The sequence below is a fragment of the Garra rufa genome, chromosome 13 (assembly GCF_049309525.1).
Source record: "Garra rufa chromosome 13, GarRuf1.0, whole genome shotgun sequence".
NCBI lineage: Eukaryota > Metazoa > Chordata > Actinopteri > Cypriniformes > Cyprinidae > Garra > Garra rufa.
In genome coordinates this window covers 42105348-42129843 of record NC_133373.1, presented here as the reverse complement: position 1 = coordinate 42129843, position 24496 = coordinate 42105348, and the positions used below count along the sequence as shown (strand labels likewise).

The window sequence follows — 24496 nt, the reverse complement described above, 5'->3', positions numbered from 1 at the left end:
TGGATCCCTCTTCATTTTGCTTGGCTTTTTTTTGGATCATCATTTACGAGAGCATGCAGAACGCTCTATCATTTCTTAACATCTTAAAAATAAAGCATCCAATTAGAACCAAAAATAATTTTATTGCCTGAACCATAGGAGGTCCTGTTTAACTTCCATAAAGAACTTTTTATTATCTAGTTACTTAAAAAAACATCATACTGCTGCTTTACAAAACCTAGAAACCAAAATACTGGTTTAAGGAAGCTATATAAAGCTAAAAATGGTTTTCTGAATCTAAAGAACCACTGAAAAGAAAATATTCCAAATGTTCTTTATCTTATCTTCTGCAAGTGAAATAAAATGAGTTTGAAATTGTAAAATCTAAATTCACTCGTTTTATATTGAGATTTTTTTTTCAAATATTTATTTTACTTTTTTTTTGTACACTATCGATCCATGTGTGTGTGTGTGTGTGTGTATATATATATATATATATATATATATATATATATATATATATTTATTTATTTAAAAAAAAATTATTTTTAAATTAGCTTGTAATATATTGGTACTTCTTAAATATATAAAAATATAATATAAAATAATAACATTGTTTTATTTTACTTTACTTTTAAGTAAACATTCAGTATTATTCATTGTGCAATAATATATTGCATATATATATATATATATATATATATATATATATATATATATATATATATATAAATGCAATATATATTATTTTTATTTAATTTTTAAACAAGCTTGTAATATATTGGTACTTATATATATATATATATAATATATAATATAATATAATAATATTGTTTTGTTTTGTTTTATTTTACTTGTTTAAATGTTATCCAGTTGGATTGAAATTATTGTATTTTCATTGTGCAATAATATATTGCATTTTTATAAGACATTTATTAACATTTTATTATCTCCTTTTGTACGTAGACAACTGCAATTTTTTTATTTTATATTTATATATATATATATTTTATATATCTTTGTTTACTTAGGTTGTAATATATTAGTATTTAAAAATATTATAATATAATATAATATTTGTTTTATTTTACATTTATTTATTAAGTCAAAAGTGTTTTTGAGTAATAACATTGAAACATTTCTTTTATAAGTAGAAAACAATTTTTTTTTTACTATTTTTAGACTATTATTAATAATAAATTTAGGTTTTTGTATATTTACACTACCAGTCAAAAGCTTTTGAACAATACGATTTTTTTAAAAACATAATAATAAATGTTTTTTAAGCAGCAAATCAGAATATTGGAATGATTTCTGAAGGATGTGACTTGAGTAATGATTGCAAAAAAAATCAGCTTTAAAATCACAGGAATAAATTACATTTTAAAATATATTTAAATAGAAATCAGTTATATTAAATAGTAAAAAAATATTTTAAAAATGTTACTGTTTTCGCTGTACTTAGGGTCAAATAAATGCAGGCTTGGTGAGCAAAAGAGACGACTTTAAAAAACATTAAAAATCTTACTGTTCAAAAACTTTTGACTGGTAGTGTACTATCATATCATATATTGCTGTCATATGATATTGCATATAATTTTCTATGACAGCAAATAATAATGGCTCAAAATAAGAGTTCACATTCTTGTGAGCATTTGTGTTTCATTCTTAATTTTTCTTGCAGTGTTTCCATGTGCCTTATTCCGCCCTGACCATGTTCTTGAGCACCGACCAGCGGGAGCGAGACTCTGCTACAGCTTACCGTAAGCTTACAGCTGCAAACACAACAGTGTTCATCTTTAAAGCCATGTTTGGATTGCTCTAGAAGATTAACAACATCTGATATCATTGTCCTCAAATAATCCCAAAACAAATGTCTGCCAAGTGCTTATGTTGAGAGCTGTAATTGTTTGCAAATGCTTTCAAATGTAAATAATAATTAGACTAAGGATGTTCTGTATGCGCATGTGCAGGTATGACGGTGGAGGTGCTCGGGACGCTGGTGGGTGCCGCCATTCAGGGTCAGATCGTAGCGAGTGCACACACTCTGAAGCACTGTCCACATCGAAACCTGACCACTGGTCACCTGGGAAACAGCAGTGGCACAGAGATCATCAAATCCCTGGCGCTATCACAGGACTTCCTGTCTCATGCAGTATGTGTCACAGTTACACTTGTTTAAATCGACAGATAAATGTTTTCTATTCATCAAAGAAACCTGAAAAAAATCTGTTCAGCTGTTTTCAACATAATAATAATAATAAATATTTTTTGAGCAGCAAATCAAAATATTAGAATGATTTCTGAAGGATCATGTGACTGGAGTAATGATGCTACAAATTCAGCTTTGAAATCACATGAATAAATTACATTTTAAATAGAAAACAGTTATTTTAAATAGTAAAAATATTTCAAAATTTTACTGTTTTGCTGTAATATGAAACAAATAAATGTAGGCTTGGTGAGCAAAAGAAACTTCTTTAAAAAACATTAAATATCTTACTGTTCAAAAACTTTTAAATGGTAGTGTATATACAGATAACTATTTTCAGACTATTAATAATAATAAATTGGGTTAAGTAATTAGCAGTTGTCTACTTATAATAGGAGATAACACTGAAATGTTAATAAATGTCTTATGAAAATGCAATACATTATTGCGCAATGAAAATACAATAATTCAGTCATGTTGAATAACATTTTTTACTTAAATAAAAAATAAACAAAACTATAGTATATATTGTAATATATATTAAAATACAAATATATTAAAAGAAAAAAAAGAAAAATAATGACTATATTTATTTATATATATATATATATATATATATATATAATACACACAAACACACGCACACGCATATATTGTACAAAAAATAAAAAGTAAAATAAAATAAATATAAATAAACATAAAAATGTGCTTTAAAAAATCTCAATATGAGGTTTTACCATATCAAACTTATTTTTACTTGTAAAAACAATAAAAACAATTAAAAATCTTATCGATCTTAAACTTATGAATTATATATTCTAATCATTTTTTGGAAGAAGTCGCAAAAAAGCCTTAAAAAATGTATCATTTTAGAGAGAGTTTAGAATATATACTATATATTTGACCGAAATACAACTTTTTAAAATTTTGGAATCTGAGGGTGCAAATATTTGGAGTGCAATATTGAGAAATTGCCTTTAAAGTTGTCCAAATTAAGTTCTTAGCAATGCATATTACTAATTTGATTTGAATTTTGAATTTACTAAATATCTTCATAGAACATGATCTTTACTTATTATCCTAATGGTTTTTGTTATAATAGAAAACAAATTGCTACAAATATACCCGTGCTACTTATAATATAATATAATATAATATAATATAATTAGCATTTTGTGTTACTAGATTCTAGTTCTATAGAGAATTGCTTTGCCTCTGTGCTAAATTATTTTTATTCATTTCTTTTTTTAAATGGCTTTTCCCCTGAAAACATCAAGTATCATTTAACCATAAACCCTCTTAAACCTAATTAGGTGTGGAACAGTTTATATTCATCCTCAGAATAAGTAAATAAGTATGCTCATTTAGTGGACTGAATAACTCTATTTTGAGCTGAGAGCCACTGAGCCTCGTGTCAGTCAAATCCGACATGCGAGCGAACCGACAAGCTTGGCTTGTGGATGTGGCTGAGGGTTCCATAGTGGAAACCCATGATGGAGAACCATGAAGGGCCACAGCTATTTGGAGCTGGACTGCCGAGCGTCTCTCTGGTTAAGGCTTTCAGAGGCAGCCCGGGCCGAATCCACCACGCACCGCGTGATTGAGCATTCCTCTGCGGCCGGGCCAAAGGCGGCGGGACGGTTGGGTGCGCCAACCGACTCCTCTGGAACGGCACTTTTGATCTGGAACAATAATGAAGTGCTTGCCGCGGTCTGTGAAAAAAATAGCAAACAATCCTGGGGTTGTTTAGGGCAGAGCAGTTCCTGTTTGGGGGAAATAGATTGAAAAGTTCCTCTTTTCCTGGGGTTGCACCTAATTTGGGCTCACTAAGCTTTACGAGGCCATACAGTTAGTGTACAGCAGCAAATACTCTCAAATAAATATGATAATTTGTAACATGGCATTCATGTACTGGAATAGGACTGCAACCAAAGATTAAGAGTTCTTAAAGACAGATTTAAATGTGTTGACAGACGTTTTCCATCACCGCTTATGGTCTGTTTCTCTTTACAGAAGGAAGTCTACATGATAGCTGCCGGAGTGATCGGTGGGCTGTTTCTGGTTTGTACGGTGGTCATGTTCCTGGGAGTCAAAGAGAGAGATGGTGAGCGTGTGTGGTAATCATGTGGGATAAATTTGTGTTTGCAACTGCATCCGAATGGAAAAGTATGCTTAGTTCAAGCCAAAATATTACATTTTCATGACTTTCTTCTGAGAAGGCTTCTGAGAGAGCTCTGCTCTTTTCTATACAGTGAAGAGAAGCTGCTATAAAAACACTAAAACATTAGTCCAGTTGACTTGTGAGCTATGTATCCCATTTTTTTCTGAAGATACACTACCGCTCAAAACTTTGGGGTCTGTAAGATGTTTTTAAGCTTCTTAAAGAAGTCTCCTATGCTCTCAAAGTCTGCATTTATTTAATCAAATACACAGTAATATAGTGTAATATTATTACTATTTAAAATAACTGGCTTGTATTTGAATACATTTCAAAATGTAATTTATTCCTGTGATGCAAAGCTTAATTATTAGCATCATTACTCCAGTCTTCAGTGTCACATGATCCTTTGGAAATCATTCTTATATGTGACCCTGGACCACAAAACCAGTCTTAAGTCGCTGGGGTATATTTGTAGTAATAGCCAAAAATACATTGCATGGGTCAAAATTATTGATTTTTCTTTTATGCCAAAAATCATTAGGAAATTAAGTAAAGATCATGTTCCATGAAGATTTTTTGTAAAATTCCTACTGTAAACCTATCAAAATGTAATTTTTGATTAGTAATATGCATTGTTAAGAACCTAATTTGGAGAACTTTAAAGGTGATTTTCTCAGGACTTTGATTTTTTTGCACCCTCAGATTCCAGATATTCAAATAGATATATCTCGGCCAAATATTGTCCTATCCTAACAAACCATACATCAATAGAAAGCTTATTCACTGAGCTTTCATATTATATATACATCTCAGTTTTGTAAAATTTAACCTTATGACTGGTTTTGTGGTCCAGGGTCACATATGCTGATTTGCTGCTCAAGAGGCATTTCATATTATTAGCAATGTTGAAAATAGTTGTGCTGCTTAATGTGATGCATTTTTCAAGGATTTCTAGACAAATACAAATTTATAAGAGCATTTATTTAAAATGGCAATAGTTTGTACAGTTGAGGTCAAAAGTTTACACCCCCTCTTCAGAATCTGAAAAATGTTATTTTAGCAAAATAAGAGGGATCATACAAAATGCATGTTATTGTTTATTTAGTACTGATCTAAGTAAGATATTTCACCTAAAAGATGTTTACATAGTCCACAAGAGAAAATAAGTGTTGAATTAATAAAAATGACCCCCTTCAAAAGTTTACATACACTTGATTCTTTGAATACTTTGTTCTTACCTGAATGATCTAATGATGTTTTTTTTGTTTAGTGATAGTTGTTCATGAGTCCACTGTTTGCCCTAAAAAGTTAAACTGCCTGCTGTTCTTTAGAAAAATCCTTCAGGTCCCACACATTCTTTGGTTTTCCAGCATTTTTGTGTATTTGATCTTTTGTATCCTCTGAAGGGCAGTACTAAATGAAGAAATATGATATTTAGGCAAAATAAGAAAAATGTGCACATCTCCATTCTATTTAAAAGTTTACCCCCAGGCTCTTAATGCATTGTTTTTCCTTCTGGAGCATCAGTGAGTGTTTGAAACTTCTGTAATAGTTGCATATGAGTCCCTCAGCTGTCCTCAGTGTGAAAAGATTTCAAAATCATACAGTCATTGTTGGAAAGGGTTCAAATACACAAAAATGCTGGAAAACAAAAGAATTTGTGGGACCTGAAGGGTTTTTCTAAAGAACAGCAGGCAGTTTAACTATTCAGGACAAACAGGGACTATCACTAAACAAAAAAACACAGCTGTTGATCATTCAGGTAACAACACGGTATTAAAAATCAAGGGGATGTAAACTTTCAAACGGGGTCATTTTTATAACAATTTTCTCTTGTGGACTATATGTAAACGTCTTTTATGTGAAATATCTTATTCAGGTCAGTACTAAACAAACAATAACATGCATTTTGTATGATCCCTCTTATTTTGGAGATTCTAAAAAGGGGGTGTAAACTTTTAACCTCAACTGTATAAATGTAAAAGTTTTTACTGTCACTTATGATCAATATCCTTGTTGAATATAAAATTTTACTGACTCCAAACTTTTAAATGGTAGTGTATATTTTTCTGAACAAACCAAAACAGGCCAAAACCCATTGGCTTATATTCAAATGTGGCATGCGTACCAGGTTTGAATACACAAAAGTTTCCTATTTAGAAATATAAATTATATAAGCACATATTGACTTAAATTTAGCTATTGTATGGCTTTGGAAGACTTGTCAAGCTACCCTTCCGAAAACATGTCTAACTTTTGTTTTTTCAACTTTTTTTGTCTGCATTAGATCCCTATGCTCCTAAAACAGACAAGGCCATTCCTTTCCATAAGGGCTTTATTTTGGTAATGAAGCACGGGTCCTACCTCACCCTGACGGCTGCTTTCCTTTTCATATCTGTGGCCATCCAGGTAACATTTTTTCCCTTTAGTGATATCATTCTAGAATGTGTTCAATTGGCCGTTGTGTGAAGCAAACTATGTAGCTGAATAATTATATTTATTATCAGCATATGATTGCCAGAATGTAAGCTTTAGCGTTTCTCAAAGAAATAGTTCACTGAAAAATTACTTTATGTATTCACCGTTCCAAACCTGTAGGATGTTTTTCCAATGTAACAGGAAAGTAAAAAAATTTCCTTTTTTGAGTGAACTATTCTTTTAATCACAGCGTTCTGGACTGGATTAATTAATGACGTCATTAGAACTGTATTACCATTTCCATTCATCACTGTTTCCTTTTGCAGTTGATACAAAGTAACTTTGTGCTGTTCTGCACATATGCCGTGGAGCTGCGAGATCACTTTCAGAACATTGTTTTGACAATTCTGGTGAGTACCTGATGAAGAAATTAAACTATGAATTTAATACTGTAAATATTCAGACCTGCCATTGACGCTCCTCATTACACTATCAGCGGTTATTTGTTTAGTCACTTTATCTGACAATAAAAGAAAGACTAACTCTTAAGTAGCACAGGTATATTTGTAACAATTTCCAAAAATACATTGGTTGGTTTAAAAAAAAAAAAAAAATTTCTTTTATGCCAAAAATCATTAGGATATTAAGTAAAGATCATGTTCCATGAAGATATTTTGTACATTTCCTACTCTAAATATATCAAAAGTTAATTTCTGATTAGTAATATGCATTGCTAAGAACTTGATTTGGACAATTTTAAAGGTGATTTTCTCAGTATTTTGATTTTTTTGCACCCTCAGATTCCAGATTTTCAAATAGTTATATCTCGGTCAAATATTGTCCTATCCTAACAATCCATACATTAATTGAAAGTTTATTTATTAGATATGAATCATGTGTAAATCTCAATTAAAAAAAAATTCCTGGTCACATATGTGTCCGTGTCTTCTATTACGTTGGTAAAGTGAATATGTGACAGAATTTTTGTACTGTTTATCTTTCTAGATGTCGGCAGCAGTGAGTATCCCATTCTGGCAGTGGTTCCTTGAGAAGTTCGGGAAGAAAACAGCAGCTTTCTGCGGCATAACAGTAAATGTTACTTTATCAGTTGTTTTTCTGGGATAGTTCACCCAAAATTAAAATCCTGTCATTATTTACTCACCTTCTACTTCTTTCAAACTTGTATGAGTTTCTTTCTTCTGCTGAACACAAAAGTAAATATACCGAATATATATATATATAAGAAAATATAAATCAACCAAACAGACGGTGGCCATAGCTTGTGTTCAGAAAAAAAAAAGACAATTGTGACTTTATTTCTTAGAATTGTGAGTTTAAAAAAATCAGTCTAAATTGTGAGATATAAAGTTGATATCAAGATATAAAGAGAATATATATATCTTGTAATTCTGACTTTATAACTCACAATTTTATATCACACAATTCTAAGAAAAAAGTCAGAATTGCTAAATATAAAAAAATTCTTTTTTTCTTAGACTTGTGTGATATAAAATTCTGAGTTATAATGTAACTCGGAATTGCAAGTTTATATCACACAATTCTAAGAAAAAAAGTCAGAATTGCGAGTTTATATCTTGCAATTCTGACCTTATAACTTAGAATTGCAGGTTTATATCACACAATTCTAAGAAAAAAAGTCAGAATTGCGAGTTTATATCTTGCAATTCTGACCTTATAACTTAGAATTGCAGGTTTATATCACACAATTCTAAGAAAAAAAGTCAGAATTGCAGGTTTATATCTTGCAATTCCAACTTTATAACTCAGAATTGCAAGTTTATATATCTTATATTTCTTATAAAAGTCAGAATTGTGAGATAAAAAGTTGCAATAACCTTTTTTAAATTTTTTATTCAGTGACGGAAACAGGCTTTCATAAAAATTACACAAAACTAAAAGTGAAATAAACATAAATTAACACTACATGGATGTATAAAAATTAGTATTTTATAAATGTACAAATTAATAAAACTAAAAACTGAAAATATAAAACGAAAAGCTAACTTAAAAAGAATAAATGTTATGATATCAATAATATTAAAATAACACTGGCTTATAGCGACAAAACAAAACCTCATTTTACAATTTAATTAATGGACAACATACAGTATTTTTGATTTAGCACTACTGTTTTTCTGCAGTTTATAATATGTATATACACCTACATTTGTCAAGTAATAATTGGCACACTTTACTATTTTAGAGAGTAAACAGTATAAAATGAACTGTATTGTACTGTATAGATAAATCTAAATTAAAAAAAGAATACAAGAAAATACTAATTATTTTAACCATTTTCACTTTTTAGAAATGTTTCAGCATGCCGTTTAAAAGTTTATTATGCCATTCTGAGCACTGACCACATTTCAGTGGCTGATACAACAGTGTTCTGTAACTGTATACTGACACCTTTTGGCATTGATGCAGCATCACACTCATGTCAATGTTAAAACATCACATTTGCAAGGGTTTATTCTCAAAGTGTCTAATAATAAGCGCCTAACTAGAATTAAATAAACAGTATTCAGCTGGTCATGTATTTTAAACACCTCATGTACAATTAAAGGGATAGTTCACCCAAAAATGAAAACTCTGTCATTAATTTCTCACCCTCATGTCATTCCAAACCTATAAGACCTTTGTTCATCTTCTGAACACAAATTAAGATATTTTGGATGAAATCCGAGAGCCTTCTGAGCCTATATAGACAGCAACGCAAGTGACATATTCACGGGCCAGAAAGGTAGAAAGGACATCAATAAAACAGTCCATGTGACATTAGTGGTTCAACAGTAATTTTATGAAGCTACGAGAATATGACTCTCATGAATGTGTGCATAGGTCATGAACCTTATGAAATCTTATGGGAGTAATTAACAATAGATTTTTTTTTTTTGATGAGCTATCCCTTAAAATGGCCTCTCTGGACCTTAAAAAAGGCCTTATTGATTTCTGGAGGTTTATTATTGCACCTTTAAATGCTAATGCATTTGCACATTGAGTAACATTCAATGACCTCTTTTCAATTGTCATGTGTGCAGTGGATCATGCCGTTCACGGTGATGCTGGTGTTCATCCCTAATCTGATAGTGGCATATGTCGTGGCCGTATCATCTGGGCTTAGTGTGGCCGCTTCTCTCTTGTTACCATGGTGAGTCCTACAAACCAAAATGTAACTTTGTATTTTTTTATACTTTGTTTTGCAGCATCACTCATTTTCTTCAGAAATGTAGTTCATGCCATGCATTTGAAAGCAGATTCTAATTTTTGTTTATTTAAACCTCCCAAGCTTTGATTTTACCCCTGGGATACATAGGTTTAAGAAGCCAGCAGTTTCCAAATAACAGGTTTCAAAGCAGGGTCATGCTATTTTTTGGTTTTAAAGACACACTGGGATTGATTGGAAAAGCCCCAAATGAGTAAATTGCAGTTTTAATGTGCTGACTACAAAGTGGATTTGGCTTTATGCGACCACCGTCCATGTTTAATAGAAATGATGATTGATACCTCTGCTGTGTTGTGTTTCCTGTTGCTCAGGTCAATGTTACCAGATGTAGTGGATGACTTCAGACTGGCAAACCGCAACTGTAAAGGCCACGAGGCGATCTTCTACTCCCTATATGCTTTCTTCACTAAGTTTGCTGCAGGCATTTCTCTCGGAGTGTCGACGCTCTGTCTACAGTGAGATCACTCTTTCAGTATCTACGGCTGGAGATGATGAATCATGACAGATAGTGGTGTAAACATTGCAATATTTCATATTTGTGTTGAAATGTATTGTCGTTGATGTCCGTAGGTTTGCTGGTTATGACACAGGAGCGTGCAGACAGCCCCTTCCAGTGGTTTATACACTCAAACTACTTATCGGAGCCGCTCCGGTGGCCTGTATAACGACAGGCCTGATGATCCTTGTGGTGTACCCGATCAGCGAGGACGTCAGATTAAGAAACAAACTCGCCCTGGAGGAACTCAGGTGAAGACCCTGACTTGCGTTAAGATGTGGTCAAAAGTTTACATACACCTTGCAGAAAACAGTGTTTTGTTTTACCAAAATGAGAAGGATCATGCAAAATGCATTTTTTTATTTACTGCTGGTTTGAATAAGATATTTCGCGTAAAAGATGTTTACATATAGTCCATAAGAGAAAATAATTGTCGAATTTATAAAAACGACAAATATTTACATACACTTGATTCTTAATACTGTGTTGTTACCTGAATGACCCACAGCTGTTTTTTTGTTTAGTGATAGTTGTTCATGAGTCCCTTGTTTGTCCTGAACAGTTAAACTGCCTGCTGTTCTTTAGAAAAGTCCTTCAGGTCCCACAAATTCTTTGGTTTTTCAGCATTTTTGTGCGTTTGAACCCTTTCCAACTATGAATGTATGATTTTGAGATCCATTTGTCACACTATGGACAACTGAGGGACTCATTTGCAACTATTACAAAAAGGTTCAAATGCTCACTGATGCATTAAGAGCCAGGGGGTGAAAACTTTTGAATTTGAATATCAGGGTAAATTTGATTTATTTTGTCTTCTGGGAAACATCTAGGTATGTTCTATAACTTCTAAAGGGCAGTACTAAATGAAAATAATATATGTAGGCAAAATTGGAAAAAACGTAGGCTACACATCTTCATTCTGTTCAAAAGTTTTCACCCCCTGGCTCTTAATGCATTGTGTTTCCTTCTGGAGCATCAATGAGTGTTTAAACCTTCTGTAATAGTTTAATATTGAGTCCCTCAATTGTCCTCAGTGTCAAAAGATGGATCTCAAAATGATACAGTCAATAGGAAAGGATTATAAAATTAAATACATAAACATTTTTATGAATTAAATTTTTCTCTTGAAGACTATATGTAAACATCTTTATATAATATCTTGTTCTGGTCAGTAGTAAATGAAAACCAACATGCATTTTGTATGATCCCTCTTCTTTCGCTAAAATAATTAACATTTTGCACATTCTGCAAGGTGTATGTAAACGTTTGACCTCAACTGAATATTTTCTATATATTATATATAATAAAAAATTAGGGCTGTCAAACGATTAATCGCGATTAATCGCATGCAAAATAAAAGTTTATGTTTACATACTATATCTGTGTGTACTGTGTATATTTATTATGTATACATGAATACACATACACACATGTATATATTAAGGAAAATTATGTTAGATTTATATATTAAATCTTTAAATTTATTTATAATCTAAATTATATACAAGTATAAATATATATATATACATCTAAATATTTTTTTAAATATATACATGTATGTGTGTGTATTTGTATATGCATAATAAATATACTCAATACACATATAGTATGTAAACATAAACTTTTATTTTGCATGCGATTAATCGCGATTAATCGTTTGACAGCCCTATAAAAAATATATATTTGGTTTATTTTTCAGGAGCCAGAGTATTACCTGCAAATCTCTCAGAGCTGATCTGAGCAGCGCGTAACATCCTTAAACAGCCGATCCTGATATTCCAGCCCAGCGCTGGGATGAGTTGCGTTAGTGTATATTACACTGTGTGAGATATATAATGTTTAACTGTAAACATTTCAGTTTGTTTCTGTATTCGGTCTGTTTCTGTATTTTCAAATGAACATATAGCCACCTATACAGTATTACAGTATCTAATTTATACACATGAATGGACTATATATCATTATATATCAGGATTTCCTGAGGGAAAATTTACTGATGATATATTAAGTTGTGTTAGTGATTATAAATAATATTGAATGACTTGACTACAGGATTAATAAAAATTGTGCTGGTTCACGTAGCTTCGGCATATTTCGAAGATACTTCAATAAATATAAAACAGAAATGATAATAAAATATTGAATATTCTTTGGATGAATTCATGTATTTATCTATGCGTTTGTACATTGTTTTAAACATAAGTCTAAAGGAATTTACTATAATACAAATAATCAGGCAATGCAAAATGTACAAAGGTGGGCTGTAAAAAAATATTTGTCAACGTTTTAAACAAAACAATGATTATTGTTTTACAAGAAAATACCATTTCAGTTTTTCTACTGTTTAATTCAGTGTTACTTGGCATTTCTTCTTAATTATTTCTGAAATGTAAACAATTTCTGAGTGAAATTTGTTGCACCATCACATTTTTTTTTTCAGTGTGCAAATGTGCTATTTTGAGGTTCTTTTAATCTGGGCTGTTACTAATGTCGTGTGTTACAGTTTACAAATCAAATTGAATACAATTACTATGAATCTTCTTTAATATCACATGTATCTTGATTTTGTTGTGTGGGACAAAAGAGAAGCTATGTAAGCAAAAATAATTAAGCAGGCACTCGAGTATTTTTCTGAAAATGATCAAAACTGTTCTGCCCTTAACAACTGTCATGTTACTCAAATCTACCAACGTCCAATAAATATCACAGTGGCCAAATAAGTGGCAAGAAATTTTCCCTGAATTCCAAACTAAGAGTTTGGAGTATCCCTTTGTTAGCCACAGATATCCAGCTAACAAAAGACAAATATAATACAAATATTTCTAAGTCCTCTTGAGAATAAAAAAGGCTTCATTTTTCTGCATTAGGAGATAGTGGACTTTCAGGGGGAAATACATCTGTGCAACTCTGGGGTCTCATAGGCGATTTCCTCCTTGCACTCCTGATTGTGAGCTCATCTTTGTGTTTAAATGTGAGCGGAACGAAACCATCTGCATCAGCCACCAAGACGATCCACATGGGACCTGTGAGAAGAAGAAAAATGTATTTAAAGGAATAGTACACCCAAATATCAAAACCTAACCTTTAGAACATTTCAAATGTAGATGAGTCTGTTTCTTCATCAGAACAGGTTTGGAGAAACTCAGCATTACATCACTTGCTCACCAATGGATCCTCTGCAGTGAATGGGTGCCGTCAGAATGAGAGTCCAAACAGCTGATTAAAAACATCTTAATAATCCACAAGTAATCCAGTTTATCAATTAACATCTTATTCAAATGAAAACAGTCCAAAACTGTTCTAAAAACATGGGGAGCATTATTATTGATTATGGACAAAATGCAGTTTAAATGCAGCTTCAAAGGGCTCTAAATGATCCCAGTCGAAGAAGAAGGGTCTTATCTAGCGAAACGATCGGTTATTTTCTAAATAGTTTCTATAGAGTTTTTAATCTCTACACACAGAGCTAGAAAAGTCCAGCATTTGAGGTTAAAAAGTATATAAATTGTATTTTTTTTTTTTTAGGAAATAACCGATCTTTCCTCGGCTGTGATCGTTTAGAGCTATTTGAAGCTGCATTTTGGAAGTTCAAACTCGAGGGCACCATAGAAGTCCATTATATGGAGAGAAATCCTGAAATGTTTTCCTCAAAAAACATAAATTATTGTCATGTTTTTAATCAGCTGCTTGCACTCTCATTCTGACGGCACCCATTCACTGCAGAGGATCCATTGGTGAGCAAATGAAGTAATGTGAAATTTCTCCAAATCCGTTACAATGAAAAAAACGAACTCATCTACATCTTGGATGCCTTGAGACGGAGTACATTTTTAGGAAGTTTTCATTTTTGCATGAACTATTGCTTTAAAACCATGAGAAAATTCTGCACAGTAGCTTGCAGTCTTAGCATGAGTGACAGTGGTTCAGGCATACATCAGCTGTAGAGACGCACAGCACAAAAGGCTGTAAGCTGATTCAAACTTAAACCCACAAATCCGATTGCTCCACCTAATCGCTTCCTATTTTAGTCATTGACAATTAAACGAAGCCAAAGCACACCGAACAATCTGTCTCAACACAGGAAAACCGGATTCATGCTTTGCACGACTTCATTAAGACATCCCATCTGCTTGCTGTAAAACAGCCAGAAACATCAACACAGAGATATCAGTAACATTCAGGTGCTCCATTCAGTGTGCAATGGTTGCAAAAAGTCAGTTTTTCTAATGCAAAGGGTGACCATATATCCTCTTTTTGCCTGTATATGTCTTGGCGAGCATTTCTAAAATGCCTAAAATGTTTAGGTTTTGGCTTTGTTTTTCAGTTGTTTTCATGCAAGTAAATGACTGAAACTTAACCAATAGCATGGAGGCACTGCATATAATTGACCAATTGTGTCGTTCAACAAGGTGATATGTATAGATGTAATGTACAAGGAAAACAGAGTCAAAATCCAGACATTTTTGGCATTTGGAAAACATGTCAAGGGAAAAAGAGGATGTATGGTTACCCTATCAATGCAACTATATACAGTTGAGGTAAAAAGTTTTACATACATCTCGCAGAATTTGCAAAATGTTAACTATTTGACCGAAATATGAGGGATGATACAAAATGCATGTTATTTAAGAGAAAATAATAGTTCAATTTATAAAAATTGACCCTGTTCAAAAGTGTATACACACTTGGTTCTTCAGCTGTGTTTTTTTTGTTTTGTTTAGTGATAGTTGTTCCGCTGCTCTGTGTTCTTCAAAATAATCCTTAAGGTACCACAACTTTTGGGTTCTCAGCATTTTTGTGTATTTGAACTCTTTCCAACAATGACTGTATCATTTTGACATACATAGGACAACTGAGGGACTCACTGATGCTCCAGAAGGAATCACAATGCAGAGCCAGGGGTGAAAACTTTTTGAATTTGAAGATCAGGGTAAATTTTACTTATTTTGTCTTCTGGGAAACATGTAAGTATCTTCTGTAGCCTCTGAAGGGCAGTACTAAATGAGAAAAATATAACATTTTGGCAAAATAAGAAAAATGTACACATCTTCATTCTGATCAAAAGTTTTCACCCTCAACTCTTAATGCATCGTGTTTCCTTCTGGAGCATCAGTGAGCGTTTAAACCTTCTGTAATAGTTGCATATGAGTCCCTCAGTTGTCTTTAGTGTGAAAAGATGGATCTCAAAATCATACGGCCATTGTTGGAAAGAGTTCAGATACACAAAAAGGCTGAAAAACCAAAGAATTTGTGGGACCTGAAGGATTTTTCTGAAGAACAGCAGACAGTTTAATTGTTCAGGATAAAAAAGGGACTCATGAACAACTATCACTAAACAAAAAAAAAAAAAGGTAACAACACAGTATTAAGAATCAAGTGTATGTAAACTTTTGAACAGGGTAATTTTTTTATAAATTTAACTATTTTCTCTTGTGGACTATTTGTAAACATCTTTTATGTGGAATATCTTATTCAGGTCAGTGCTAAATAAAAAATAACATGCATATTTTGTATGATCCCTCTTATTTTAGTCAAATAATTAACATTTTACAGATTCTGAAGGTGTATGTAAACTTTTGACCTCAACTGTCTCATTTTATTACAAATGCATTGATCAAAGTGGTAAGATTGGCTTTTTTTTTTTTATTTAGATGTGACTGAGACTTTTTCCATTCTTCCAGACGTACCATGCATCATCTCCACGACTGTCAGGCCAAAGAGTTCCTGCACCACCCGCAGACAGATCCGTCCCCCACACAGCAGCAACGGCCTTCTCTCATCCGTATACACATTCTCAGATAACTGTTTCTGAAGGACAAAAGACAAATACAAAGTGCAGGACCATGAGTCACTTTAGGGAAGCATCATTCACAATAGAGCTGGTCATGTGGTTGTGGATTAAGTCTGATGATTCCTCTAAGACAAGTTATGCCAAGGTCAACAGAATCACTTCAATCTGACATCTGCTGACAAAGGGTTGTACCAACAACAGCGAGAGGAATTATGAGTTGGCGTGATGCTTCACAATGGTATACGGCCTGATGGTCTGAATAAGAGTAAAATGGGCTTTGTAGAGTCTTGGTTTGGATTAGGACTTAGCTCCAGAAGTAAATCATTTAATCAAGTTATCATTTGTTGTTGTTAAATTTAACATTCAAATGCAAATTATGCAATATGTGATCTTAAAAATAATGTTTAAGAAGGTTCACTAATTGTGGAGGGTATTTAACTAGTTGGAGTCTCTACATCTGTCAGACTTCTGCTTTGGAATATGAAGAAACTCTACAATTCAATTGGTAACACTTTAAAAGGTGCATTAGTTAACATTAGTTAACTTGAACTAAGAATGAACAATACTCCAGAGTTACTTTCAGCATTTACTAATGTATTAATAAAGTCACAATTTGTGTTTGTTAACATTAGTTAATGCTCTGTGAATTAACATGAACTAACAATAAGCGTCTGTATTTTATTAACTAACATTAACAAAGATTAATAAATAGTGTAATAAATATATTGTTCATTGTTCATTCATGTTAGTTAATACATTAATGTTAACAAATAATAATTTGTTATTGTCATTATTATTTACAAGAATTACAGTTTTGATTATTCAAAATATTTACAAATTCATTAATTATTTACATTCTAAATTACCGTCATGTAAATTATTATAAATGATAATAATAAATTGTAATTTAGATTATTTATAAATTATTTATAATTTTAACATTTTTTATTTATAAACAAATGACAACCAGTTTTAAGGGTCTGTGCTCTTATACTGTATGTTTACATTTAGATTATAAATTACAGTAATGTCAATAATAATAATTATAATTTAGATTTATAAATTAAATTTATAATTTATAATAGTGTTACATTGAATAATAATTATTATAATAATATAATTTACAAATATTTAAATTATTCTAATACAAATAATCATATACATATTATTCACCCAATATGGATCTTTTTTTAGACCCTTAAATTTGCATCTTGAGTGTATGGGACAAGACATTTTCTTAATGCAATTCTGTAAATCAAATCCTTTATGCAATTACTCAAATAAATGAATCAACAGATTAGCACTGACTGAAGCCTTTCCCTGCATGATTTAAAAGAAAACGATGGATAATTTCATACCTGACACGTAATGTGCACGTATTGCGGTTCATAAGCAGATGGATAACTGCATGCAATCCTTTTGCCATTTTGGGTGAAGTCTCTGATTTCTGCGAGGCACTGCTGGACGTCAGCAAACCTGGTGAAAATCCTCTCCATGTTCTGCGTCAGCTGCTCCAGGTTCTTCTCTTTGGACTGGCAGCTGTTCTGTGGCGGAGCGGCATCGGAATACAATTTTTCTGAGGCCTCAAATCTGGGCGAACAGGGTCGACTCGAATCCCGGCTGGCCTGTCCGGCTACGGCGAGCGTGGTCATGCGGCTGATGTGATCCATGTCATAAGTTTCCAGAGTAACGGAGGAGGCACTGGACGCTCTATCCGAGAAGTCGGCGGAGCTCGCCACGGGGCTCAGATCTGTGCTGCGTACCTCCTCGATGAGTTTCCTCCGACTGGATGGCGAAACAATTACCGAGCCTCCGGGAAGTATTAGATCCTTAATTGATAGACGGTCGTCTTTAGAAAAGTTCTCAGAATGACGTCTAATCCCATGATGTTGGCTCGCCGACTCGGGCTTGGGAACCACTGGGGTGGCAGCCTCCTCGTCGAATGCCAGCTCCTTGGCTATGAGCCTCAAGATGTACTTGTCCGTGTTGGAGGAGGGGAGGAAAGCAGGATCATTGGACTTCTGCCGGCCAATCATTAAGAGCAACATCTTGTTGGTGAAAAAGCACACCCCTTTGGGCCTCTCGTTTTTTTGCAGCTGGATCTGCTGCACGTTGGGCATGGAGGAATCCGTGATACAGTAAACTAGGATCATGTTGCACGTGTTCGACGCCACGGCCATTGTGCTCCCACTCGGATCGAAGGCGATAATATCAGGCACCAAGATGCCAGGGATGCTGACCTTTCTCGTAGTGGTGACCTTGCGTTCATAGGTTACCAAAATTAGATATGACGAGTCCTGACCTGTTCCTGTCAAATTATCCCGCCGCCTCAAGTGGATGAGCGGACTTGGATCAGATTTTCGGTGTTTGGCGAGAATGTGTGTTAGATCTATGGGTCCGGACGAGGAGGAGTGTCCCGAGCGCTCAGAATCACATGATCTCCGTCTGTCTAAATAATAGTCCGTATCCACTGTTAAAACGGGAGAAGGGCGGCACGTTGAAGCCTCGGACTCATTGGGCATATCAAATGCGATGCCTGCATTGAGCCCGCAAATTTTATCAAGCGGAAGTTCAGTCGCGACAGCGACTTGGGCCTCGTCGGTGGACTCAATCGCGCAGATATACCCACCTACGTCGAAAATAGGACAGAAGGAGCATGCCACCAGGCTTTTTTGGATGTCGTTCCAAATATACGAGTGCAATGCGCTACCGATGGCCACCACCAGGCGGGTTCCGTCTTTAGTCCAGCAGGCACAGTGGATCAGACCACTGCCCTTGATATCGGCCTTTACACGGCGATTATCGACCCGCACGGAGAACAAAACCGAGGCATCCCGCTTGGTCAAAATGGCTAAGATGTCCATTTTGGGATGCCAGACGCATCCCTGGGACAGCAGCGGAAAGGGCTCGCTCATTTCGCAGGTCTGCGTGCACAGGAGTTTGTTCTGCTCTAAAGCACTCAGCTGAAGCTGCCAAACCGTGATATGCTTTTTATGCTGGACGGCAAGCAACGCCGGGGATCCAGAGCAGCACAGTGGCCCCCAGAAGAGTCCCAACACATGTTCAAATTGTCCAATAACATTGGTGTCACCAAATTTGGGCTCACTGTCGACTGAATACACCGAGGTGAGACAAACCTGCTTACCGTCCGTCCAGGCTATTCCGTGCACCGGGTGAATGGCTTGGTGTAGGGTGTTTAACCCTGTTCTTAGAAGCTTGGCTTTTCCCAGCTCCATGCTTGGTTCGGTTTCTCCGATGGAAAGGAAAATAACGTTCCTTGTCATACAGAAAAGTTTCGAGTCCGTATTAAGAGATAGATGTAACTCTGTGCTTCAGTAGGAGAAGACTGCCATCACATACTCCAAGAATAGGTAAAGCCTCTTCCCTCACTCTCTAATCCTATTGGCCAGAGAGAGGCTCCACTCGAGGATGACCAGATTAGGCTGACACGACCCCCGACGTCATAAAACCCTCTGAGGTTGGGATGCTACATCTTTTGACATTGTTTTTTCTGTCCCAGTCCCAGGCCTGAAATGCATAAAAAGACATACAAATGCTGATATTACAAAACAGCCCTTTAAAGGATTAGTTCACTCGAGAAAGAAAATTTCCTGATAATTTACTCACCCCCATGTCATTCAAAATGTTCATGTCTTTCTTTCTTCAGTTGAAAAGAAATTAAGGAAAATGTTTTAAGGAAAACATTTCAGGATTTTTCTCCATATAGTGGACTTCAATAGAGATAAACTGCAGTTTCAACTTCAAAGGGCTCTACACGATCCCAGCAGAGGAATAAGGGTCTTATCTTAAACAGAAAAAATCTTTTAAATGTATATATGTTTCAACCACAACTGCTCATCTTGCACTAGCTGTGTCCATGACTTAACACATTACGTGGTCAAGCTGGAAAGGTCATGTAGACGGAAGTACCAACCCAGTGTTACCAAATGTACAAAGACAGTCAAACGCCCTTTACAAAAAATGGTAAAACAACAATGTTGGAGGTTTTTTAAGTTGGAGGAGAAATTAAAATGGAATTTTTTCACTGTACCCTACCCTTTTAAACTGGAGTATACAGAAGAAGAACAAACCATGCACCACCTTTTCAATGTGATTATGTATTGCGTAATTGCATTTGTGGTTAAAATTACATAACTTAATATATATTTTTTAAATAATCACCAGTGGTGTCGCTAGATAAGACCCTTGTTCCTTGGCTGGGATCGAGCCCTTTGAAGCTGCATTGAAACTGCAGTTTGGACCTTCAACCCATTGGCCAACACTTAAGTCCACTGCATGGAGAAAAATCCTGGAATGTTTTCCTCAACAGCCTTAAAGGATTAGTTCACTTCCAGAACATAAATTCACAGATAATTTACTCACCCCCATTGTCATCCAAAATGTTCATGTCGTTCTTTCTTCAATTGTAAAGAAATTATGTTTTTTGAGCAAAACGTGCACATGGAATTTTCTCCATATAGTGGACTTCTATGGTGCCCTTTCCAAAACGCAGTTTAAATGCAGCTTCAAAGGGCTCTAAACGATCCCAGCCGAGAAATAAGAGTCTTATCTAGTGAAACAGTCATTTTCTTAAATAAATTAATATTCACACACTTTTTAACCACATATGCTCATCTCTAGCTCTGCGATGCTCCCATCTTATTTACTCCTCCAACTTCAAAATCGCCCTACATCGCTGCAAAGGTACGACCCAGTGTTTACGAAGTAAACGTGCAAAGAAGGTCAAAAGCCCTTTTCAAAAAAGGTAAAACAGTGATGTAGGGCGATTTTGAAGTTGGAGGAGAAAATTAGATGGAAGTTTTTCAACATACCCCCAACTGTACTGAACCGGAGCACAGGGAGTACGCATGCACATCGCAGAGCTATACAAAACTGGCATTTGTGGATAAAAAGTGTATAAATCTTTATTTATTTAAGAAAATGACAGATCTTTTCACTAGATAACCCTAAGTCCTCAGCTGGGATTGTTTAAAGCTATCTGAAGCTGCATTTAAACTGCATTTTAGAAGTTTAAACTTGCAGGCACTGTAGAAGTCCACCATTTGGAGAAAATTCCTGAAATGTTTTCCTCCAAAAACATCATTTCTTTACGACTGAAGAAAGAAAAACAGGCATGAAGATCTTGGATGACAAGGGGGTGAGTAAATTATCTGTACATTTTTGTTTTGTTAGTGAACTAATTCTTTAATTTCTTTTTGACTGAAAAAAGAAACTCAAGTCATCAACTTAAAAAGGATCAAAATTTTGCCCTTATGCAAAATTCCCAATAGTACAGATTTCTATTGGAATTATTCATTCATTTTTATGTGAAATTTCACTGAGCAATAGTAAAAGTGACCACACTGTTTCAAAAAGACATTGCTATGATGACTATAGTTGCGACAGTTAATAATACTATAATAAATTTGTGGTAACTTCTTAACAGCCAGAACTTTACTATTAATTTTTGTAATGGGGAGTCATTTTACTACAACAGACAAATCAAGGATGAGAAGAATCACATAAATGTCCAATATTTAAACATGATTCCACAAAATAACGCTTTACTAAAAGGTAAAGTTAGACCACAGAAATATTTTGAGAGCTTATTGCATTGTTTGAAGTTGAAATGTACAGTGTGAATAACTCAAAAACATTCACGAAAGTTTCACATGTATTACAGCAATACCACATGCTACCTTGTCAAGCAGGCAATCCAGATCTAGAACATTCCTTAAAATATAAGGAAAATATAAGAAACCGCACACAACCATTTTTAAAAAAAGTAATATTATAAACATACCATTATGCTGTTGACAAGACTGCGGAAACCATAGCAACTCCACGCAGAGAAAAACATGTAAACTTGAGCTGTGTCGGCATTTCCCCGCGGAGACATTTGAAGTCATGGACAACCGGAAGAAGAATGTCTCGGGCATTCTGGGAACTGTAGTTCACACACGTTCAACTAGCGAATACTCTTTGTCATAACTATGATTTTCATTTATAGACTTTTAACCCCAGGTTGTTTGATTGGGCTATTGTCTTTAAGTCAGTTTGGTTAAAAACATATGGTTACAGTAGTTACATTTGTGTTTATGTTTATGATTTTTTTCCCCCTATTTGAGTTTGTAAACTGATATTGAAAACATGTTTTATTATATTTTGGTATATTTTATATTTTGGTCTGGAACAATTTAGCTAGTAAACCACAAGCTAGACAAGCATCTTAAAAACCCAATACGTTCATGTGTATGTAACAGAGTTATTTTGGTTATATTATTTTCACTCAAAATCCCCCTTTTTCTTTTGTGTATAAATGCAATTTAGTTTATTTGATATTGTTATATATTATTTTATTGTTTTGAGTTAAGATGTTTATGATTTTCAAGATTTGTTCAGAAAGAACACTGCCACTTTAAGAGTATGTACTTGTTCGCGTGCACGCATCGCTCGCTCGCTCAGTTCACTTCCTTCTGAGCAGAGAGAAGGTTGTCTCGTGTTAATTGAGACATTAAACGGTAATATTACTTATATTTGATTATATATTCTGAACTTAATCTGTTTGTTCCTTTGCTAAACATACTTTGTAACATGGGATTATGAAATTGTATTTCTGAGTGATCGCGATTGTGACCGTTTGCATTTGTGAGTGAGATTAGCACATATTAGCCTGCTGTAATTACTCCTCGTTTGCCAACAGGTGTTGTTTAATGAAGAATTCACAGAATTCATGTTTTCAACGTATTTCCCATTTATACAGGTATGTTTTTGTATTGTGTGCAATCTTTGTGATTAATTGTGTTATTGTTATTCATTTTGTATTGTGTTGGCTAACGCTAAGAAGATTGACTCATTGCATGTTCATTAATGAAATCCCTCGCTCAGTTCACTTCCTTCTGAGCAGAGAGAAGGTTGTCTCGTGTTAATTGAGACATTAAACGGTGTTGTTTAATGAAGAATTCACAGAATTCATGTTTTCAACGTATTTCCCATTTATACAGAAAATAAAGACAGTGCCAAGCAGTAAGAGGTCTGAAGTTCTTTATTGGGTGACATCAACACAACGCAGAGCGGATTCCCCTCGTTTAGGGACCCGTTACAATGGTGCCGTGACCTTTTAAGGATCCATCCGAAGATCGACGCCTGTTCGTTCGCCGTGGGAAGCTGCAGTGACTGGTTTTAGGTATTTTTCAAAGGCAGAAGGACTATTTTATATGAAGTGAAGTGGACTATATATATTTTTTTCTCTCAGAAGACGCATCATCAACTTGAATTAAGACTTTTGAACAATTAATTTGCTGACTGATTACTGTTATCAACTTATGCTGCTCAGAACAATATTTCAGTTTGTTGATTGTTCTAAATTTGAAGTTAACTGACCGCTACAATACAGAAACATGGCAGAGGGTGTTAGTAGCTTTGCTGAAGAGATGAACGACAATGAGGTGTTTGACCAAAGTAACCAGTTTGGTAGGGGAAGGGGTCTTTTCAGAATACCTTCTGAACCTAGGATGCCAGGGTCTACTAGCAGAGCATTTGATACACCTGTTCTGACTTCCACAAGATATGTTGATCGTGCCATGGCAAGTCCAGTTAACCAAAATCCGGATTTGAGTTTACTCATCAATGAGATAGCTGAAAAATTGGGACAGTCCATTACTGCTCAGCTACGTTCTGATAAAAGTTCACACTGTAGTAATTCTGAACAGCCAACTGAGATGACACTGTCTAATGTCAGACTAGTGATGCAGTCAGATGTAAAAGAGCCACCAATATTTAGGGGCGATGGCTCAGATAAACTTACTGTACAAGAGTGGGAAAATCTCATGTCCCTGTATCTGAGGAAACGTGCTATTCCAATTCATGAGCAGTCACAAGAAATATTGGATAGGCTAATGGGGAAAGCAGGTGATGTAGTGAGAATTAAATTGCGTAATTACACATCTGTTGACTGCGCCAGTAACCCACAATTGATCTTTGACATTTTAAAACAGCATTTCAGCACAATCACCTACTCTAGTATGCCCCTAGCCGATTTTTACAATACTTTACCGATGCCATCCGAAGATGCAATGGAGTATTGGATCAGGCTGAACAAGACAATGGATGTCGCAAAGGAATGCTTGGAGAGGCAAGGTCGGCGCATTTGTGATCCAAGTCATGAGATCAGTATGATGTTTATCAAGCAT

General features: G+C 34.5%; 2 protein-coding genes across 2 annotated transcripts in view; one reads left to right on the top strand and one right to left on the bottom strand.

Annotated features, from left to right (window-relative positions):
• Positions 1 to 12676, top strand: part of mfsd2b (MFSD2 lysolipid transporter B, sphingolipid) — a 39420-nt gene extending 26744 nt beyond the window's left edge. Inside the window, exons 6-15 of the mRNA XM_073852901.1 lie at positions 1664 to 1742; positions 1953 to 2134; positions 4205 to 4295; positions 6640 to 6761; positions 7097 to 7180; positions 7776 to 7859; positions 9833 to 9942; positions 10329 to 10472; positions 10588 to 10764; positions 12213 to 12676. Of these exons, the coding sequence (XP_073709002.1) occupies positions 1664 to 1742; positions 1953 to 2134; positions 4205 to 4295; positions 6640 to 6761; positions 7097 to 7180; positions 7776 to 7859; positions 9833 to 9942; positions 10329 to 10472; positions 10588 to 10764; positions 12213 to 12264 (1125 nt within the window). The 3' untranslated portion in view covers positions 12265 to 12676. The remainder of the gene's footprint in view (positions 1 to 1663; positions 1743 to 1952; positions 2135 to 4204; positions 4296 to 6639; positions 6762 to 7096; positions 7181 to 7775; positions 7860 to 9832; positions 9943 to 10328; positions 10473 to 10587; positions 10765 to 12212) is intronic.
• Positions 12677 to 12823: 147 nt separating this feature from the next.
• On the bottom strand, positions 12824 to 22192 carry wdcp (WD repeat and coiled coil containing). Its single transcript, XM_073852900.1, has 4 exons — positions 22108 to 22192; positions 17663 to 19832; positions 16201 to 16321; positions 12824 to 13536 (listed from the first exon to the last, which is right to left on the bottom strand). The coding sequence occupies exons 2-4, from the start codon at positions 19586 to 19588 to the stop codon at positions 13364 to 13366; spliced, it is 2220 nt and encodes a 739-aa protein (XP_073709001.1). The 5' UTR covers positions 19589 to 19832; positions 22108 to 22192; the 3' UTR covers positions 12824 to 13363.
• Positions 22193 to 24496: the final 2304 nt, after the last annotated feature.

Bases quoted from the DNA above. Each gene is read 5' to 3' on its own strand.
- wdcp (XM_073852900.1), bottom strand. From the start codon at position 19,588: ATGACAAGGAACGTTATTTTCCTTTCCATCGGAGAAACCGAACCAAGC. The intron at 16,322-17,662 runs GTATGAAATTAT...TTTGTCCTTCAG, and splicing joins ACGTGCACATTACGTGTCAG to AAACAGTTATCTGAGAATGT. The intron at 13,537-16,200 runs GTACGTCTGGAA...TTCTTCTCACAG, and splicing joins AGTCGTGGAGATGATGCATG to GTCCCATGTGGATCGTCTTG.